This window comes from Carassius gibelio, chromosome B17 (genome assembly GCF_023724105.1).
Source record: "Carassius gibelio isolate Cgi1373 ecotype wild population from Czech Republic chromosome B17, carGib1.2-hapl.c, whole genome shotgun sequence".
Classification (NCBI taxonomy): Eukaryota; Metazoa; Chordata; class Actinopteri; order Cypriniformes; family Cyprinidae; genus Carassius; species Carassius gibelio.
Window position 1 is genome coordinate 18,703,526 of NC_068412.1, and position 21,123 is coordinate 18,724,648.

Sequence of the window (21,123 nt, forward strand, 5' to 3'; positions counted from 1 at the left end):
CAGCAAAGCACTTCTCCGCACTCCAGTCTTGCTGATTTGTGTATGCGCCCTCTTCTCACCTCACTTTCTCTCTGCTTCACACATTTCACTGATTTTCTCATTTCGTTCCATTCATATGAAGCATCACTCCCTATCAGCCGTCTCGGTATTCTGTCGTTTACTTTTTCTATACATACCTGCAGTTTATGGCTTTAAACTTTAATATGAGTGCAGGGAAAGGTAGATACTACAGTGGAGTGGATGTCAGTATATTTTTATAATATTACAGCTCAGATTGGGGGTGATTGGATGGTTTTATTGACCTCAGATGTACCCTATAATCTGATTGGTACACAAAGTGCACGGTAACTTAATAAAGCTGTGAAATGGCTCCCAGAAATCTGCACTAACACACACAGCGAGAGAGAGAGAGAGACAGATAAACAGAGAGATGGGTAAATACTGTAAGACTATCAAAACGATATTTGAAGATACTCACCAGCCCGCCACAGCAACACTGGCATTCATTTGTTTGAACTAATACTTTGAAAGTGTTCTTGAACAAAACACATTTGAGTAGCATACCTTGCCGTGCTGTCCCATCCGCTCCAAGCAGACAACGGCATCCTCCCAGAGTTCCAGTCGTTCGTAGATTAGCAGCGCAGAACTCGTCAGGCCCAAATCAGTCAACAGACTCGCCAACTGCCTCTAAACACACAGAGACACGCAAACAGTGAGCCAAGATATTTAGGACAAAGTGGGTGAAGATTAAATTCAACACATACCAAGATAAAATAATGACAAAGATTTTTAAGGCAAGCACGAACAAACATACACAACAATGGCGGAGTACATGGTACTGTTGTCGCTGCTCAAGAGTTTGCTAACGCTTCTTCAGCAAAATGTGGATTTACTTCAGCAATTTTACAACAAACAACAGAGATGCATCATATACAACATATAATAGTCACTTCCTGACAGGTACTGCTTACTACCAAGGGACAGCGCCAACTACTGGCCTGGCAGACGTGTAAATGCGAATCGTTTTGAAAACGTTGTCGTGAAACGTAAAAAAAAAAAATGCAAGGGAAAAACTTTTCAGTTTTTGACTACATCGTTGCCGTGTAAACGTAGCCTGAGGTTTCAGAACAGCAACTGATAGAATGTGTGTTGTAGCATGATACTACGATGTTTCTTCAAAAGCAGATCGAGGAGACATTTTAACAGTCCACGATCAAAAATCGTCATATCGCACACCCCTACTTCACGAGGTCACCTACACTTTTCTACATATTCCCAAGGATACACATAGCCGCTCTCTCTCTCTCTCTCTCTCTCACACACACCCCCCCCCCCCCCCCCCCCATTTTCACTTTCATTTTCCCTTTTTTCTCTCTTACCCTCTTTCTGAAAGGATGAATTTCGCGGATGGCCATCGATCACCCTGATGTCATGCTTCACAGGAAGCATATATATATATATGCTAAATGCATAGATATATCTGTGCTATTAATGACCCTCATCTGTCTCTGATGAATGCTACTGGTTAAACGTGTGTTTACACTCTATCAACTCTTTCTATCATTCACAGATCATTTGAGAATGGATGGATGAAGTGCCAAAAAGGATGAAGAGTCGTAGGCTGTGTCCACTGCAAGTCCATTTATTTCTGATAATAAACATACGGAGATGTGCACCACCCCCACTGGAGATCATCTATTGAAGTTTATGATGGCGATGTATAAAACTGCAGTATTTGTGAAGAGTAAACACACACTGAACCAAAGTCACCCTCGACCTCGGATATCAGCAAGACATCACAGACACGTAGCTGCGAGCGGTTCAGTGCCAGGAAATGCTCAATTTCTCCTTCACCTTTCGGTTCCTATGAAAATCCCCCCCACCACCACCTCACATGCTTTCAGTGGCATATCACGTCCCACAGGCATTATGGGTACCTGTAAATCTAGATATACACACCGGTGGGGCTGCCGGTGATCATGTGACCTATCAGCCAGAAGACAAAATGTGATGCTACGAACTAATACAGAGAAAGACGGAAACAGAAACACACCATGCACAGACACAAACACACACATATATGATAGAGAGAGAGAGCTCTGATCAATTCAAATACTTTGTCTCAACTAAATTGTACTACTCTATTTCTTTATATTTACCCACGTTATTTAAATAACTTTACTTAAAACTACTGATTAACTAGGAAACTTATATATATATATATATATATATATATATATATATATATATATATATATATTAGTTTCCTTGTTAATCAGTAGTTTTAAGTAAAGTTATTTAAAAAACGTGGGTAAATATAAAGAAATAGAGTAGTACAATTTAGTTTAGAATGTAAGTGTATGAGAGTACATAAATGAATTATGGCTTGTACGGCCCCTCGTATTAATTGTTTGTCAGCACTGATATATATATATATATATATATTATATATATATATACACATTCTCCTTACAAATACATACATTTCTACTCTCACACGCACAGATACATTCTCCTTTCACATATATATATATATATATATATATATATATATATATATATATATATATATATATATATATATATATATATATATATATTCTTGCTTTCAAACACTTACATTCTCCTTTCACATACATACATTTATACTCTCTCACACACATACATTCTCCTTTCATATACAAATATTCTTGCTTTCACAAAATTACATTCTCCATTCACATTCATACATTTCTACTCTCTCTCACACACATATATTCTCCTTACACATACATACATACATACATACATATTTTTGCTTTCACACACATGCATTCTCATTATATACATATATTTCTACCTTCTTTGGTATCCATTACTTCCTGTTTATGCAGGAAGTCACTCTCAAACCAGCAAATACATGTGCAAGACCTGCTCAGCTCTTCCTCACAATGTTACAGTTATGCTATTCAAAGTCTTCCTGTTTTCTTTTCAAGTACATATTTTAAGTTTTTAAATTTAACATACCATTATGTAACCTACGTGTTTTACAGATCTGTGTACAAGTGTTAAGACACTGATTTTGATGGTATTAACAGGGCATAATGCTAAGGAAATTTTCTACTGGTCCGGTTCGGCCAGTAGTTTAATTTTTTTTACTTGCCCTGGCAACATTTTCACAGGACTTGCCACAATCAATCAATTAATCAATCAATCAATCAATAAGACTTATTGTTTTCACTGTTGACTGTAACATAGTATTGTAATAAATAATAACCATTTTGCACAAATAGGTATAGTTAAAGATAAAACTGAAATGAACCATGCTTTTTCAGGTCTTTCAGGAGGCCTAACTATTCCAGTTAAGGATGTACTGATCAGGATTTTATTTATTTTACACTCAAATGAGCCGATTCCCATTCTCTAACAATTTATTTAGTTCTTATTTTTTGTTTTTTTGTTTACATTTATATAAATGTTTATTTTCAGGAATAACCTGGCCGTGCTGTTTTGAACCTTGTCTTTATTTTTATTTTTTATTACCGACTGTTAACGTTATGCTGAAGTTGCCAGATATTTAAAAATTTAAATAAAAAATAGAATAAATAAAAATCTAAAAAATAAACCGCAAATAAACCGCAATGAGTCTTGAGTTATTGAAATAATATAAAGATATTGCTGTCCCTAACTTGCAACCTCCCACTTAATTAACTTCCTAAATTAAAAAAACAAAACAAAAAAAACAACATCAACCTTGGACACTTATTATACGTGTATCTGGCAACACAACTGAAGCTCGGCCGGCATTCTCAATAACCACTCGCTCAAAGGACGAGGCCATGTAACCTTTTCACAATGATAATATTCATTTATTTTATTTTAAACCCAGATAGCTTGCTGAAATACTTCTGCGAATGCCTCATCTACCTCAGCCATGCTGATCAAGACCTGTCCCGTTGAGCCTGATCACGCCTAACCTGTCTTCCGTTTCAACTAAACGCCTTCCGTTTCCACTATACTCTCTCTCTCCCGCACATACATTCGTTCTTCTCTTAAATACATACATTCTATATATGTGTATATGTATGCATGTATGTGTGTGAAAGCAAAAATATATGTATATGAAAGGAGAATGTGTGTGTAAGAGTAGAAATGTATGCATATGTAAGGAGAATTTAAGTGTGTGAATGCAAGAATATATGTATGTGAAAGGAGAATGTAAGTGTGTGAGAGTAGAAATGTATGTGTGAATGGAGAATGTAAGTTTATGAGAGCCAGAATGAATTATGGCTTGCACGGCTCCTCATAAATTAATAGAGATTGAGAGATTTTGGAATGCCATTTTAATCGAGTGTGTGTTTGTGTGTGAATACATATATACACACAAACACACGCATACATACACACAAACATTTGAGACAGAGAGAGAGAGAGAGAGAGAGAGAGAGAGAGAAAGAGCACGAGCGAGAGCTCTACGCACAAAATCTATAATTTTTTGTTTTAGATTTTATTTAAATTTTCTTAAATCATTAAAATGACTCAATTAAATTTTAATCTACTGTTATTTTATTCACTTATTTTAATTTACATTGCATAATTTCTCATTTTTATGACAGCAAATATTTTAGCAATAAAAAAAATGGAACAACTGACATACAGAGACAGAATAAAAGTAAAAGTGACAGAGAAAGAAAGGTGTTGGGAGCCCATTTGTGCAACTTTTCTGTCTTTTCATTTCCTCATTTCAACTCCAACAAAACTGCCACAGTGAACGCTTTCCTGATTCATATACATGCCAAAATGATTCAGTCTGAAAGCAAATCCAACAATTTCTGAAATCTGTTCCCAAAAAAACAAACAAAAAAACCTTTATGCCCTCCAACGCTCTGCCGACTCTTTACCCCGACACACACACACACACACACACACACACTTTTCTCTGGCTGCATGCTGCTCTCGTCTCTCTCTTGCTTGCAGTTTTGCAGCATTCTATTCCCCTGCCAGCAATAGAAGCGACTTCAATTCCAGCTTTATTGCTGTTCACTGTTATTACACAGAGCGCGAGCAATGTCATCCACAGGACTGATCACATCAGCCCTCCCTACTTTTCATCTATCCATCTCTCCATCCACCCACACACTCCTTTTCTGTTCAGTCATTTCATTCCTTTTCTTTCAAAACCCTTCATCCATGCTGGCCTGTTACAATTTGCCGTTCTCCTCCATACACCGTTTTGTTTCTCTTTGGATTTATCCACTTGTTTAACAACCTCTCTCTTCAGAAAACATTTGTTTGCTTTTCATTAGTTGCATTATTGGCCAATCAGGCAGGAACGGAGAGTTACGGGTTGCTCTATTACCTGATAAACACTGTCAAAATGAACTCGTCATCTCATATCCCTGGATGCCCTCGCCGTGTAGGGGAAATTAATTTCATATTCTATCTGCCAAAGCTCTTATTGACGCGACACTGGCTGTATAACCCAGCTGTTGTGTTTACTGAAATGGGTTTCGGAGAACTAGATAGATAAATAACGGCTGCCCACGCTCATTCGAGGTGATTAGCTCAATGCACTTGTGCGCCTGGTAATGAGAGAAAATATGCAAGCAAATCAATTTAGGCACCAACAAATGAGTCAATCATTTCCGTTTCAAATCAACTCAGGTAATCTGGCTTAATAATGTGTGAATTACGGGCGGCGGGGGGTGGGGTGGGTTCTCAATCAAGGGTAAAATGAGTTCTCAGACCAAAACTCTCTAAAGCACTTTTAAGCACACACACAAACTATCAACTACACACAGTTTTGTTTAATCATTCACATCAATTCATTCGTGTTTTCATTTGTACAGGCTTTTTATTGAGCTCTCCAGACCTCAGGAAGCATATCCTCCTATTTTAGCACTGGAAATTTAGTCAATTTATTATTTTGAGAGACCGATTATACATATTTTGTATGCTCAAAGGATGTTGGATCTTGGTTGCCATTTAATACATGACTGTATTACATGTACTTTTGTGTCATCTTCAAAAAAATAGCTAAATATATATCATATGTTAATAAATAAATAAATAGAACACAATTAGCTTAACAAATTTGTGCTTTTAAATAAGGAGGTTTATGCAAAACCCCCATTCGATAAACGGTACAGTGTGTAAATGCATGTTATTATATGCTATAAAACGTGCTATAAAAGGTTATGTAAAAAATAATGACCTTTTCTAAAGCATGATCATTTTGAAAAAAGAAAAAAATGTAAATAAACAGAGGTTTTATATAAAGAAAACAGAAATTCAGTTCACCTGTAGATCCCAAAGAGGCGGTGCCCGGCAGGTGTAGAACATCTTGAGTCTCTCAGTGACGGGACAGTCCTTCTCACTAAAGAAATCCACCAAGGTCTGAAAGAGAACAGAACGACATTCAACGACAGAATGACAAAAAACTCCAGTCTCATTTTCAACCATTGTTGATTTTACTAATGACATTTTTTTCTTCTTTGTAGTAATAACACAGATTTTCCTCAGAGTTTGCAACAAGAAAACAAGTTAGCTTATAGAACTGAGCAGCCATGAGTGAGGATTTCAAATCATGAACGTCAGAGGTTCCAGAGCCCAGCAGCTGCCTTTAAGACAAATTTTAACATATCTCTCTCCAGGTATTACAGACATCCAGACATTAATATAAAGAGCATTTTTATTGTGCTTAAGGTTAGTGTGATATGTTAGAATGTTAAAAACAGCCCTAAGCTATTAAGATGCATTGTGGGGAAAACAATTTAAAAACTATTCCAGTGACTCATTATGCCTTGATTTACTGCTCACCACAGACTTAAATATATTTCCATAATCCGTAACAATATAGCAAAAAGTGATCCAGAAGAAAGAAAAAAAGAAAGAGAAATCAAATCACAAATTCCAAGAATGATGGCAATAACTAATAGATCTGCCAGGACATGCCAAAATGACAGCATCTTTATTCAAATTTTTTTTTAATGCTTGGTTAAAGCATGTGCCGGCCTGCTGTTTGAGACTCTAGTGAGTAGCTCAAAACTCATTCAGTCCACAAACCATATTTGAATATTTCAAAAAGTAAGATAAAACACAACCACACCTAGCAGTGGTATACAAATGCAAATTAGAAGCATCCTTGTCTGCAGAATAAGTGACTGAAAACGATCGTACACAGAATGCTGTCTTTGGTCATTACCCTACACATCTTTCTTCGATTCATATTGGTGCTGGTTGCAATCCATATGTTTCAATCAGAGGAAAACTGTCCACAACATTTGAGTTCCAGAACATTTCAGAATCAAGCTAAAGTAAAGAAATGTCACATATCCCAGTAAATGCATTTTGTAAACTGACGACAAAATGCAATAAAGATGCAATTTTCCTACTCCAGTTGGGGGTACACTTAATAAAACTTCCGAATGAGTAGATACGATAAGTTTCTATGGAGGATGGCGAAAGCTTGTCTGCGGGTAGCAGATAACTAATTACTTAGCATTTCCAAGGCTGGAAAATGCCTCTGATAAATAAATGCTAATCTACCGATCAAGAAGGGTTGAGGGAGCAGCTGAGAACTGAATTCTGATGTGGAAGGACACCGTGGCTGCGCAGTAAATATGCACATCACTCGGATGTCTATTAGAAAGAATGTGCATCACAATTTACTTTTTAAAATCTTTTAAAAATCTAATATTTTATATAAATATATCTATCAAATATTTTATTCTACTGGTGTAAGCCAATGGGTTTTGATATACAAGATGTAAAAACATTAATAAAAAGATATAAGATGCATATAAATTACCCATTTTATAACATTTCAGTCTAATATCCAAGATTGTGCTTTTAAGCCGTACCCAGTATACACATTCCTTTTCTTAAAAGAAAGAACAAACAACTAAAAACATCTTAGAGGAGTTTTAAGACCTTTAAATAGTTGTCAGTGGGTGCTGGCATGGAAAAGTAAAGGAAAAAACTAAATAAGTAATGCACTGCATGCAAACAGGGCTCAAAAACTGAAACACGCAATAATAACTAATAGAGTTGGAGAGACTGGAACAAGCCACTGAAACTGTGGATGATTAGGTATAGATATCTGTATCTAACAGGTTTATAATTGATTTTAAATGACTGAAAACTCAAAAATGACTAAGCAATGACTATAAAAAAGGTACACTTCAGCTCATTCTGTTCAAGCCATTGACTAAATGGGGCAAAGCAAACTCCCCCACGGTTGACAATTTGGCCGTTTAGTTTGAATTACACGTAAACCTTTCCATGGAGGAAATCCAAGAGCCAAATACAGTGACGGGAGGAAATGACATCACCAAGCATACTTCATGACTCAGCATACTTGAAGAAAAGAGGAAAAGAAAAACCCCTATGGAAAGTCCAAATCCATTCACAGCAATTCAAATGGAATCTATAGCATTTAAGCAGAACTACAATAACTGCTTTAGCACTTCATTTTAGTAAAACTCGTCTAGTAGTACTTTTAAAAGACCCAATTAAAATCCAAATTAGAGTTATGAGGATTTTTGGTCAATGTCTGGGTAGCTCTGAGACAATCAATATGCTAGTGTATATAATATACTGGTACAAACAACATAATGTGATATAGTAATTGTAAAATATAATTTTGGTGTATGGACACAACATATCCCAGTACATTGGACTATTTATGATTATAACCAAAACTAAATCAAACTAAAAACAGACTTTCAGCTAAAATTTAGCTTTGTGTCTAGTCAGAGCTGCTCGTCATACAATCACACCAGTGTGTATATGTTTGAAATTAAAAATAAATTAATGCATTCTTCCAGTAAATTACTTCAAAACAAAATGGTTTCTGCTCCAAAAATACCTCAAGTCACATGCGCTCATGTCTCTTTTTTCCCCCAAAGCTGCCATGAGAAGTCTTAATCCATACCAAATACCCAAGCTGCCAACTTCTATTTGCGGGGATATTATTGATTGAGCACTGAAATTTAATTTTACGTTCAGAGAAATCTACATCATCTAGGGCCTGATCGGAGTCCTAAATGAATAATAAGAAGTTGGCAGTTGATAGCGCGTGGTGTAAGCCCCGCACAGGCCAACTGTGCAGTCACAAAGAGTGCCTCTAATCCAACAATGCAACAGACTCAGCCATTTTGAATATACAAAGGGAATAAAAAGTTTTCTAAAGTCCTGGCCCACTACGTGGCCTAGATACCATCCACTCTAAACTGTGAGAAAAATGCCAAGCACATAGGCTAAGTGCCTTTCTGCCATTTCTGAATACATACTCTGTGCTCTTGATCTCTGAAGAAAGGCCAGAGGAGGCAGAGGAAATGAAGTTTGTCAAGTACCGCTGTGAAACTAGAACCGCAGCGAGACGGAGGTGATAACAGTCTGTGTGTGCGATATTCACAAAATGTTTTACGACTGTTCAGGATGGAAAGAGAATAATATTGAAGACAAAAAAGATTGATAACATCAAATGTGAAGTTTATGAATGATTGTGTAAAAATGTTCAGTATGTTCCTGGAATTCACCCAATCGAGGCTTGTGTCTGCAGACGATAAATGATTCATGTCATTAAAGGGATAGTTCACCCAAAAATAATAATTCTGTCATTAATTACTCACCCTCATGGCTTTCCAAACCTGTGAGACCTTTATCTTCATAACACAAATTAAAAAGTTTTTGAAATCCAAGAGCTTTCTGACCCTGCATAGACAGCTACATAACTGACACATTCAAGGGCCAGAAAGGAAGAAAGAACATTGTTAAAATAGTCAACTGTAGTTGTTTCAACTGTAATGTAATTTTTCTTTAGCACGAATTAGGCAAAAATAATAACTTTATTCAACAATTTTACAAATTTCGGTAAACAACTGATGCCACATGGATTATTTCAACAATGTCATTGCTGCTGTACCTTTCTGGGCCTTAAATGTGTTGGTTGTGTTGCTGTATATGGTCTGTCAAGTCTTATAATGTAAGTGCATGGCAATCATGGCTAAAACATACAAAAAATAAAAGAAACAAACAAAACTTAATTAAACCCTGTAGCTTGTTACGATACATTGATGTGTAAAGACACAAAATGATCTGTCTGTGCAAGAAACTGAACCGCATTTGTATGTTTTTTTTTATTTTTTTTATCTCTGATTCATGCAATGTGCAAACTGTTTGAATTCTCTAAAGCACGTTTTCAAGCAGGCGCGTGAGGAGGCTTCTTCTTCTTCTTCTTGCTTTATGGCGGATCACAGACTTATAAGTGCATTACCGCCACTTATGTCTTAAGTGGACCATTGACTGTACTAAACTTGGCATAAAATTTGCCTTTATCGATTATTGAATTTCTTCGTCACACTCTATAGCTCCACCATCATCTCAATTAAATTTTTCGCTGCAAATTCTGAACTCTTCATTCAGAATTTTAATTAACTTTTTCCAGCTACCAGCAAATTAAATAGTGACAATTTGAATGTTAGTTATTAAATTAGGCAAACTATAGACATAAGAATCTTAGCTTGACTGTCAAGTTTGATGACCTTGTTAAAAAATTTATAAATTAATAAATTATTCATCTGATTATTTTTTTTTCCAGTTTTTTTCTATTCTTTGATGCAACACCTCCTTTCTAAGGGCGGTTATATTGCCAGTCAACCATTTACAGAATCGAAACAAAATGACGGCAAACAGTCACTGTTGCTTAAGGCAACACACAATATAAAGAATAAAAGATATGTAAAGATAACCTTTGTAGAAAGCAATTTGTACAAATCAAGTTATTTTGTCTTGTAGAATACATGCAACTTTGTTATATAGCTTCTTCAGGGCAGTACGGAAAAACTGTGATGATCTTTTTTTTTAAAATCACTCTTAAGAAAGTGCTAAACAAATTCGATAACTGGCTAAAGGGCATGCTAACTTTTGATAAAAGGGCTATATAAACTATATGAGCGGGTTTGTACTTCAACAAAGTGCCACCTGACTTTCCTTCTACATCATTTTCCTCTCTCTCCCTCATCTTTCTAACTTTGTTAAAGTGTTTCGTCCTTCTTCACTCATCTGAGAGTGCGCTGTCACTCTCTCGTCATCGCTCCGGGGCTCTGCTCAGACGGGATCGCTCTCAGGGTGACTGAACTCACCGGTGTCAGCAGTGGGATTTTTCTAACTCTGTGATGGACAGGTGTTTGTGTGACTTGCTGTGATCTCCTGTCGGACTCAAACCTGCCCCTCAGGGTGGCCTCCTAGAGTCAGGCTCCCCCCAACGTTCTGTCACATTGAGTTCAGAGATGTCAGAGATCAGCTCCACTGGGCAAACACTTAAAACTTAAAGGAAGGAAGAAAGCAATCAAAAAAGAGTAGAGAGCAATGTGTCACAGCAAACTCTGTTGCGATAATGACCTTCCATCAGTCGTATGTTATTACAGAGAGTGTCTGATCTCACCCTTCAGCTCTATCGGCTCTTAACTGATGATCACCGTCAGCGCTCACAGCCGTGTCTATTGGCATCGCTTGAGCTCAAAAATGAGGATGTCATCATCAGGCAGAGCAAGTGAACAAAGTTTAACTACTGCAACATAACTTTATCTATGATTTGTAAGCTAGGAGCAGACAGTGATAACAATAAAAGGAACTACTGTAAGTAAAATAAAGAAATAACTCAAGTGTTTCTCACTAGACTACATTTACATTTTTACTCCCACTACTAGTACTTCTACAAACAACAACAACAATTATAAGAATAATAGATTGAAAACAAAGTATAATAATTAATACAATTTGGTGTTTTCATACTAGAGTTGTTAATAATAATAATAATAATAGTAAATAAAATAATGGATACATAAAAAAACAATTAGCAAAATAATGTATTATAATAATGACAATTTAGTAGTAATAATAATAATAATCATAAAAAGTAATGGATAACATGTATAATAATTCTATTATATTTTGATGTTTAATGATAAGAAATGGATAAATGAAAGAATTATTATAATTTAGGTAATAATTATACTGTCTCTCACTACACTAGATCTAGTCAGACATATAGATTTTTTCCTTGACTAGATTTAAATTTATGACCTTTTAAGAAGCCTTGCCACTCAAATATGACTGATGACTAGAACTTAAACCATAACCTTAGCAGTAAAGCCCTTTCAAAAAGAACAGCCATTTATATTCACAATCCTACAGTGAACAAATTACAGTAAAAACAACAACGTAATAATAGACAAATGAACCAGTTTCTGTCAGAAAGACACTGGAAGCCTTTAAATTCAATTTGATTCAAGTACTGGAAAGAGCCAGGCTGTCCTGTTTCCTCCAGAGCACAGGGCGACAAATCCCATGCCCAACACACACACAAACACACAAGAATACACACTGAACACATCAGCACTTCTCTGGTTTTACTGTTCTGGCTTTTCCTCAGTAAAACATGGACACAAACGGTCATGACAGAGGAAACGGGAAGCAGCCAAAGGGAAGTTAAAGCATCCTCCTCCCTCGGGCTTATCTGTCCATTTCTCTTGCACACACACAAATGCAACAAAAACAACAGGAGGAAATCTGGGATTAAAAGCATTTATTTGAAATAGAAACATTTCTTTAGGAATATGAAAAATGTTTGTATGGTCACCTTTGACCAACGTGTGTCCTGAGCTGTACTTTACCTGTGTTTGCATCATGGCGCGTTCAACTCTCCGTGAGCTTCCTCTTTCCAGCTTAGTCCTCAGGCACAGTGATGTCACTTCCACTGCCCAGAACTTTGGCTGAGACAGCAAACACTGAGGAAGAGAGAGAGGGAGATGAAGAAATCACTCATGGTGACATACAGTTTTTTTCTCATCCCACTTTCATGAGTATTAAATCATATCTGCAACTATACCATAAACCAATAAAATAAATTCCTGTCAAGTTCTCAACCACAGTGACAGCAATCATACAAATACTTACAAACATTTAAAAAGGTATCTACAACACACCCCACTCCCTGAATAGAGAGACACGCGAGCGTTCACTGGCCTGTATCACAGCAGCACAGCGGCAGGTAAGCGAGGGTTAGAGGACTCAGATGGAAATACTTTCCGACACACGTTACTGGAAAAGCATCCTGTCTTAACTGGAGCAAGACCGACACGTCAATACTAAAATAAAATATATGAGGTGTCTGATTTAAACAGCACAAGGCATTCAAGAAATCAAGACGTATACATCTGTACCTGGGAGAAGGATTTTAATTGGTAAGTATGGTTGAGCAAACCTTTACATATTTACATTTGGCAGAGAGTGACTTATGATGCATTCAAAGTAGTATTTTTTTTTAAATCAGTTCTTTGCTAGTGCCATGCTGCTGTTGGACCAAGAGGAACTAAACAGGTGCTTAACTTAATAACAGTGTTATTAAACTTGTGTTTTTAAAGATCAACTCTAAAATGTAAAAATAGATCTGTATATAGACCCAAGTCATATCTAATTCAAATATGTGCTTTTGGATCATTAAAAGATTAAATTAATTTTTAAAAAGTTAAATGCTTTTATCCTAAGATACTCACAGTACACTTAATACAGGCACTGGCAGCACATGAAATGCCAAAAATATTCATTACATGGATGAAATAAAGGCTTTAAAAATGAGAATTTGCTATTGGATATTGAATTTGCTATTTGGTTCATAAATGGAGGCTCTGATGAATTCGTGGCAGAAGCAGAGATCAGATAATGCTATCACAGCACCAATAATAAGAGTACGACTATGGTGAGTCTACCAGGAATACAGTAAATCAATAAGAAATACTCAACCATCACCAGCTGTGTGAGGATCAGCTCTGTTTTTGTAGCCAACTGGGCTGAGATGGAAGAAGAGAAAGGGAGAGGAAGGGTTGATCCTGGTCTTCTTAGAGGGCAAGAAAGAGTATGAGTAATGGAGTATTTGTAGTCAATGAACAAAAGGTTAGTTCCTGAGTATGCCTGCGGTGTGTACACATACACACATACATACATATGCCTCATGATTTCAAGAACTATATCTGGCCTCCTCCCCTCAAAGCATTTATTACAGGAAAGGGGTTACCCTGACCTACAGGGGAAGAAAGGAAAAGGAAAAAAGCAAAGGAGTGTTTACATGTGATTTATGAGGACTTCAAGCCTGACTCATCAACTCCTGCTCTTAAACCCGACATACACTTCAAAGCCTTGCCATCTCCCATTTTAACTTCAAAGATCAGATATGCTGTGAAACACTCTGCTCAACCTTATCCTTCCTGCTTTTACAGCAATTTAATTTGTGTAAAACAATTTACTACAACATCAACACAGAAGAAATGTGCTTTTTTTATATTCACCCATTTAGGATATAAGGATATATAAGTCTGTTGAGAACACAGAGAATCTATATTTACAAATTAACTCTACCAATTACAGTTGTTCAATTTCAGTTTTGAACTACTGACTATTCTAAACCATTTCACAACAGAAAAGTAACAATTGTGTTATTTTAGACACAATGTTACCTGTTTTGCTAAATTTAGCCAACGGAAATATAAAGACAAAGCAACACACAGCAGCATTTCATTTCTCAAACTACGTTTTAAACAAATTGGGTGAACCATTACATTTTATGTTGAATCAAATAAACAGTTTCTTGCTGAAGCTACTTTTTGTAATAGCTGTTTGATTCTTTACACAACAATGACTTTAAATTATCTTTTGGGAGTAATTTCTCAGCTTTGCAATTAATTAATCAGCACATCATGTAATTAATTAAATTAAAAATGTTAATCACTTTACAGCCCTAACACACTCACCAGCCATTTTATTGGGTACACTGATTCAATTGCTTGGTAACACAAATTGCTAAACAGCCAAAGACATGGCAGCAACTCAATGCATTTAGGCATCTAGATGTGGTGACGACGACTTGCTGAAGTTTAGACTGAGCATCAGAATGGGGATTTAAGTGACTTTGAACATGTAATGGTTGTTGGTGCTAGACGAGCTGATCTGAGTTTTTAAAAAACTGCTGATCTACTGGGATTTTCACACACAACTATCTCTAGGGTTTACAGAGAATGGTCTGAAAAAGAGATAATATCCTGTTAGCGGCAGTTGTGTAGATGAAAATGCCTTGTTGATGTCAGAGGAGAATGGGAAGACTGGTTAGAGATGATAGAAAGGCAACAGTAACTCAAATAACCACTCGTTACAACCAAGGAATGCAGAATACTATCTCTGAATGCACAACACATTGAACCCTGAAGCAGATGGGCTACAGCAGCAGAAGACCACACTGGGTCTTGTCAGCTAAGAACAGGAAACAGAAGCTACAATTTGCCCAGGTTCACCAAAATTGGACAAAAGACGACTGGAAAAACTTTGCCTGGTCTGATGAGTCTCAATTTCTGCTGCGACATATAGATGGTCAGAATTTGGTATAAAGAACATGAAAGCATGGATCCATCCGGCCTCATCTCACTGGTTAATGCTGGTTTCTTGAACATGACAATGAGTTCACTTTTCTCAAATGGCCTCCACAGTCACCAGATCTCAACTCGATAGAGCAGCTTTGGGACGTGGTGGAACAGGAGATTCGCATCATGGATGTGCAGCCAACAAATTGCCTGCAACTGCGTGATGCTAGCATGTCAATATGGACCGAAATCTCTGAGGAAGCTTTCCAACACCTTGTTGAATCTATGCCATGAAGAATTAAGGCAGCATCTATTTGTCTGTCTAATATTATAAATATATATTTAAAAAAAAAAGAAAGATGTGGATGTAGAGAGATGTGGGTGGAATCGGGAAAGGACCTCGAGCCAGTATATTTTAAATCATTTATAGACAACAAAGCACAAACTCGAACTAAGTAGTCTGACATTTAAATATGCTGCTAATGTTGATGTATTTGTCTTACAAGACCAGCAAAATGGCAGCGGATTTATTTTTAGGAGGAAAGTGGGCCCTGCTGAGGAATTATGTTTCTTTAAGAAACACACCAGTCTGTGGTCCATTTTCTCACTGTGTGTTAGCCTACTGTATGGTGGGGGGTCTATATTTATCTGCGTGGTAACATCTATATTTAAATTCACCCATTCTGTAACAGGCCTTACCCCAACTCTGTCTACAGACACAAGGGCTCCAGAAAGACTACAGAGTGAGAGTGTGGGTAGCCAGTTGAACTGAAGTTGAATCGCATTTTTATGCATCTTTGGCAAGCTCACAATGCAAAGGTTGTTCCAAACAGTAGGCAGAAAAGTAATGCTGCCTCATAAGATACTTATGGCATGTATCATCACAGATAAGGCAGCCTCAATGCACTGTGTCTAGCTCAGCATTTAAAAAAAATGACAAATGTAAATGAATTGATAGAAAACAGATTTTTCTAATTACAAAAGGAACAATGGTCCTCAGACAAAATAAGTACAAATACACAGTGTTTATGTTAGCCCAAGACACTTTTCAGTTAGGATGCCATATTAGAAAATATCTTCTATACACTAGAGAGCAAAACGTTCAAGGTTTGGTACAGAGCCAGAAATATCTCATTTTTCAGTTTTGCACAATTCTTCAATAAAATAAACCTGGCTATGTCTCTGAAGGCTATGTCTGATGAACATAATGAATAACAGAGACACTTCGGCTGTCTCTAAACGGCCCGAGTGTATCAGATGGAAGGGCAGAAATTGTTAGTGACATAAGCATTTTGGCAGTCCATCTTTTGGAAACTCAAGCTGATAATGTGTGGATTATTTTGTCTTTCTCCCCAGCAAGTTCCTTCTAAGTGTGTGCTATCTTTCTTTCAGGGGAGCATAACCCAGGGTGCATATCTGAGGTCTGAACCTGATAACACAAGATGCCCAAGGGGGCGAAGAACGCGCAGCACCACCCGAGGTCAGACAAAACCCAAACTCACTCAGACCATAACTAAACTGGGATCCACAAAATTGAAACCAAAAACAGTCAGAAAGAGAGGAAAAGCCCCGAAATGTTGGTGTGTTCAAAAGAAAGTGGACTTCCAGACATAAGTCAGCGTTCTCATTTGGTTTGAAGATAGATATCAATCTAACAAACATGATTGTGTGTGATACCAGCACAAAGCCTTACAAAGTAAAGGAAATAGAAACGGTTCTCAGCACAGCACGGTGGGTGATACTTAGTCCTATAATGTGAATACACACACAAAAAACTGAGGGAGAAATGCAACATTATAAAGTAAACATATATACTTATTCATATATATATAGTACACGCATGTATACATTGTGTGTGTGTGTGTGTGTGTACTTTGGGGTTGCACAAAACAAATTCCCACCCCAAGAGGTCTCGCTGCTCACTGCAATGCCAAGCTGACAAGATGATTATCACAAAGCTGTTTCCTTCCCTGGGGAAGAAACACCACCAAGAAACAGAAACTTCTCAAGCTGCTGACCCCTCCCACTCCTTCCAGAATGGCACCTCTGTTCCTCTCCGCACACTTCTGCTGCTCTGAAAAACCACTGTTGCTATGGTAACAGTATCAGGGCTCGGAAATGGGAGGGAAAGCATTTTAATCACCAGACCAGCCCAAGACTGAGAGAGTGTATGGTTAGTTTCTATGCAGAAAAAAAAAAATCTATTTTGGGTGACTTTGCTTTAAAGGAGACCCATTGTGTGCCTTTTTACTATAGGTATTATAAGTCTCAAGTGTCCCCGGAACACCCCACAGATCAATTATTATATAATTTTGAAAATGCCTTTTTTTAAGTGGAAGCAGAAACATACTGTTTGTGTGCAGTTTTTAAATCATAATAATTTAAACTTCTGATGTACAATTTTCTCATCCGAAGCATTTCTCACATCCAAAGCACACGCACAGAAAGCATCTGTCACATGACATGAGTAACTAAGCTTTTGTTCATGTATTATTGTACTTAAACTGTCAAGTTCATACACGTTTATGCTAAAAAACACAAGTTACAAAAACAGTTGTTTATGTCTGTGGAGGAAAACAGCTGGGAAATAAATTGCATGATTATATTAGATTAGATATGTGTGGCAGTAGCGTACAGTAAATAAATCAATAAATCCACTGCTCTCATCTCCATTGAGGCACTATATAGCACTATATAGTGTTGTGTGCTTGTCAGTGCAGCCAAAGACGGTCAGCAGGCTTTACTCAAACTTTCACCATGGCATTAGAACTGGCACACTGTTGTTGCTTGTGTAAATACAATGGTGGTGCCGTGACTGAAAACTTGCATAACTATGGTACCAAAAAGGTTGTAATAAGATCTCCTTTCTATGTTGTGGATAGCAGCCATGGATATTTTCTTCTGCAGTGTGACATACATACGAGTGAAACTGATTATCAAAAAAGGAAAAATGCAGGGCGGGCACTTTGTTTTATTCATTGGTGATTGATTGGATGAAGGCATATGGTGACTAAGTGGAGAGAAAGAAGGGCAGCACTTTATTTTACAATCCTGTTCCTCATGTACATACTATGTACTTGTATTACCAGAACTTTCTTAGATAAATACACTGTAAGTACACTATAAGTACATGTTAGTACACGTACTTTAAAATAAAGTGCAATCGAAAGAAGTCTAGCAAGAGAAATTGTTTGACTTGAAGCACAAGTTCAAGAAAATAAAGTAAAAATTAAATATTCATATATGAATTATTCACAAAATCAAAAACACGCATTTAGAAGATGGAAAAAATAATAATAATGCTGAACTCTCATTCATCATTACTGGCTCAAAACCCTTGATCATTCACCAATAATCAAGTTTCACCAGTCCCTATAACCTCTCTTAGCAAGTGATTTTCTTTTCACAATAGTTATCTGTAAGATGTCTGCAAGAGTTTGGTGATTTTAATCCTTCAGGAAGCTTCCAGACCAGATGAAAGACATTGATTCTTGAGGAACTGTGTATCTTCACTCCAGACCCGAATTCAAAGCAGACCTCATTTGGGTCGGTCTCTCTCAGCACCGTGAGAACATCCAGTACACACAAGTAATATTTTGACTTGTGCAGGGTCTACAGTCACTATCCTGGGGGACATAGATGTTGCTTTTTTTTTTACGTTATGCACCTGGAAACTGATATATGAAAATACAAATTTGTGGATGAAATCAGTCTAGTTTTTCAACTTCAATTGAAGAAATTAATATTTATGGGGTCATAACCAATAACTACAAATTTTGAAAGTATTTTTCATCTGATGAACCCTAGAGCGTACCATTTCAAATTTAAAACTTTCAAACTAACCAAATTAACCAATTTTTGAACTTGGGTCAACAAAATTCACACACTCTTAATTATAACAAAGTACAATTTAAATGAGGAAAAAAGAAATTAATTGCCAGTCTTCTGGATTCCTAATGTAAAAGACTAGAAAAAGAGGGACGACTCTGTGAGCGACTCAGAAGCTTGACATCACTAATAAAAGCACAGCTGGAATAATAAATGAGCTAAAGCTGCCTGTAAAGACACCCGTCCAAAGACGAGGCACAGACCGATAGATGTGAGCAGTAGCAGCACAGCTCTTTGGTGGTCTTTCCAAGAGAGAGAGGCACCATGAGAGATGGAGGGAGAGGGAAATTTAAGAGCTGCCTAAATGAGGTATTCAGTGGGCCGAGTCTTTACCTTTATTACTTTAATTGCACAAAGAAAGAGTAAAATGTCCTCATTTCTGCTAATAAAAAACGTTCTGTAGAATATGAAGGCATGACTGACTCTGAAACGCTATTGTGAAATTCCTTGAACAGTCTTTGCTTTTTACCGGTTAATTACAACAAAACCACCAGCAATATAATACAAAGTTCCTTATTCACTAAGGGCTGCATATTTCATATTAATACTGCTGAAGTGGCGCAAGGCAAGAGCGGAGAGCAGGAGACTCCGAATCTAAGATGTCATTCAATTGAGCAATAGAGGGAATATTAGATCATTTTGTGTGACAAATAACGTCAACAATTAATTTCTCTTGGGGCACAAATGCACAAGGATTACACAAGATGTTAAATTTAGTGTTAAAGTCCTTTTGCAATAAGTATGTTGTGTTTACGTATGATTACAATTTTGACAGTTTTTCAAATTCCAAGAAAAAAGCAGTTATAAGTACCATGTGACAATTGAACACGTGGTTTACTTAGAAGCAGAGGCAGTTAACATTTAGTTTTACATATGTATTTCTCAAAAAAAAAAAAAAAAAAAAAATGGTTATAGGTATAGATGTCTACCAAACAGATGATGTAAGTGATCATCTGTTGAAAAGGATATCCTACCATTTCAACTTTCACCAACTGGCACGCTACACTGCCAAGGCTTGTCTGTGAGCCTGTGTAAATAGTCCTTCACTGTCAGATCACTAATCTGTATCTGCACAATATCTATGGCGAAAAACATTGAAAAAGAGACAGTCACTATTAGGAGAGCTGCTACTGTAACACAATCTGGCTGCCACAAAATATTTCCATGTAGATTACTTTAATCTGTGAGGTGTGTGGCTTAAAACCTCAAAGATGGCTACAAATGCAATACAGAAGCGTTAAGGTACTCTGAATAACAAAGTGTCAGACATGATCTCATAGCGTCAACATCTTTATCTTCAGTTCAGATGTTATTAATTCTAAAGCAGGTGGCCCAAGTATGATGCCATGCACAGCACAGGCTGAAAAATGATTATTTTTTGCAATATATCATTTAAACCTGTTGATGACAGCTAAATAAAATACAGCTGTAATGAAACACCATGACTTCATGGGGAACCGGTGCGTCACTAAACTGCTGAAAGAAAAAAATAATAAAATCAGTTTATCATCCGTGGCTACGTTATTGGTTCTGATGCAATACCTCTTCAATAGCAGGCTTACAAAAGGGGGAATGCTGGTATTTAGAAGTCCATAATTTCTGAATTTAAACTGACTTTGAATTGAGGATTTAAAGAGAAACAATTTTATTCAGAATCGAATTTGAATTTAGGATATTAGAATTACTTTGATTTCTAAATATCAAAATGAAGTAGAATGTAAATAAACTCAAACGGTAAGTGTCATTTCTTGAAAGTTTGAGGTTCAAAAAGGTCTAAAGTTCTAGGCCTCAAAAATATATTTTTTGAAATCTCACCAATAGAAAAAAAGTATGCTTATTT

The 21,123-nt window shown here is 36.7% G+C and overlaps 1 protein-coding gene across 1 annotated transcript in view; it reads right to left on the reverse strand.

Moving 5' to 3' along the window:
- The window catches only part of ttc27 (tetratricopeptide repeat domain 27), a 90,253-nt gene that overhangs the window by 16,765 nt on the left and 52,365 nt on the right, over window positions 1-21,123 (reverse strand). The window contains exons 10-12 of the mRNA XM_052580578.1: window positions 12,660-12,773; window positions 6,280-6,375; window positions 565-687 (exon numbers count right to left, since the gene is read on the reverse strand). Of these exons, the coding sequence (XP_052436538.1) occupies window positions 565-687; window positions 6,280-6,375; window positions 12,660-12,773 (333 nt within the window). The remainder of the gene's footprint in view (window positions 1-564; window positions 688-6,279; window positions 6,376-12,659; window positions 12,774-21,123) is intronic.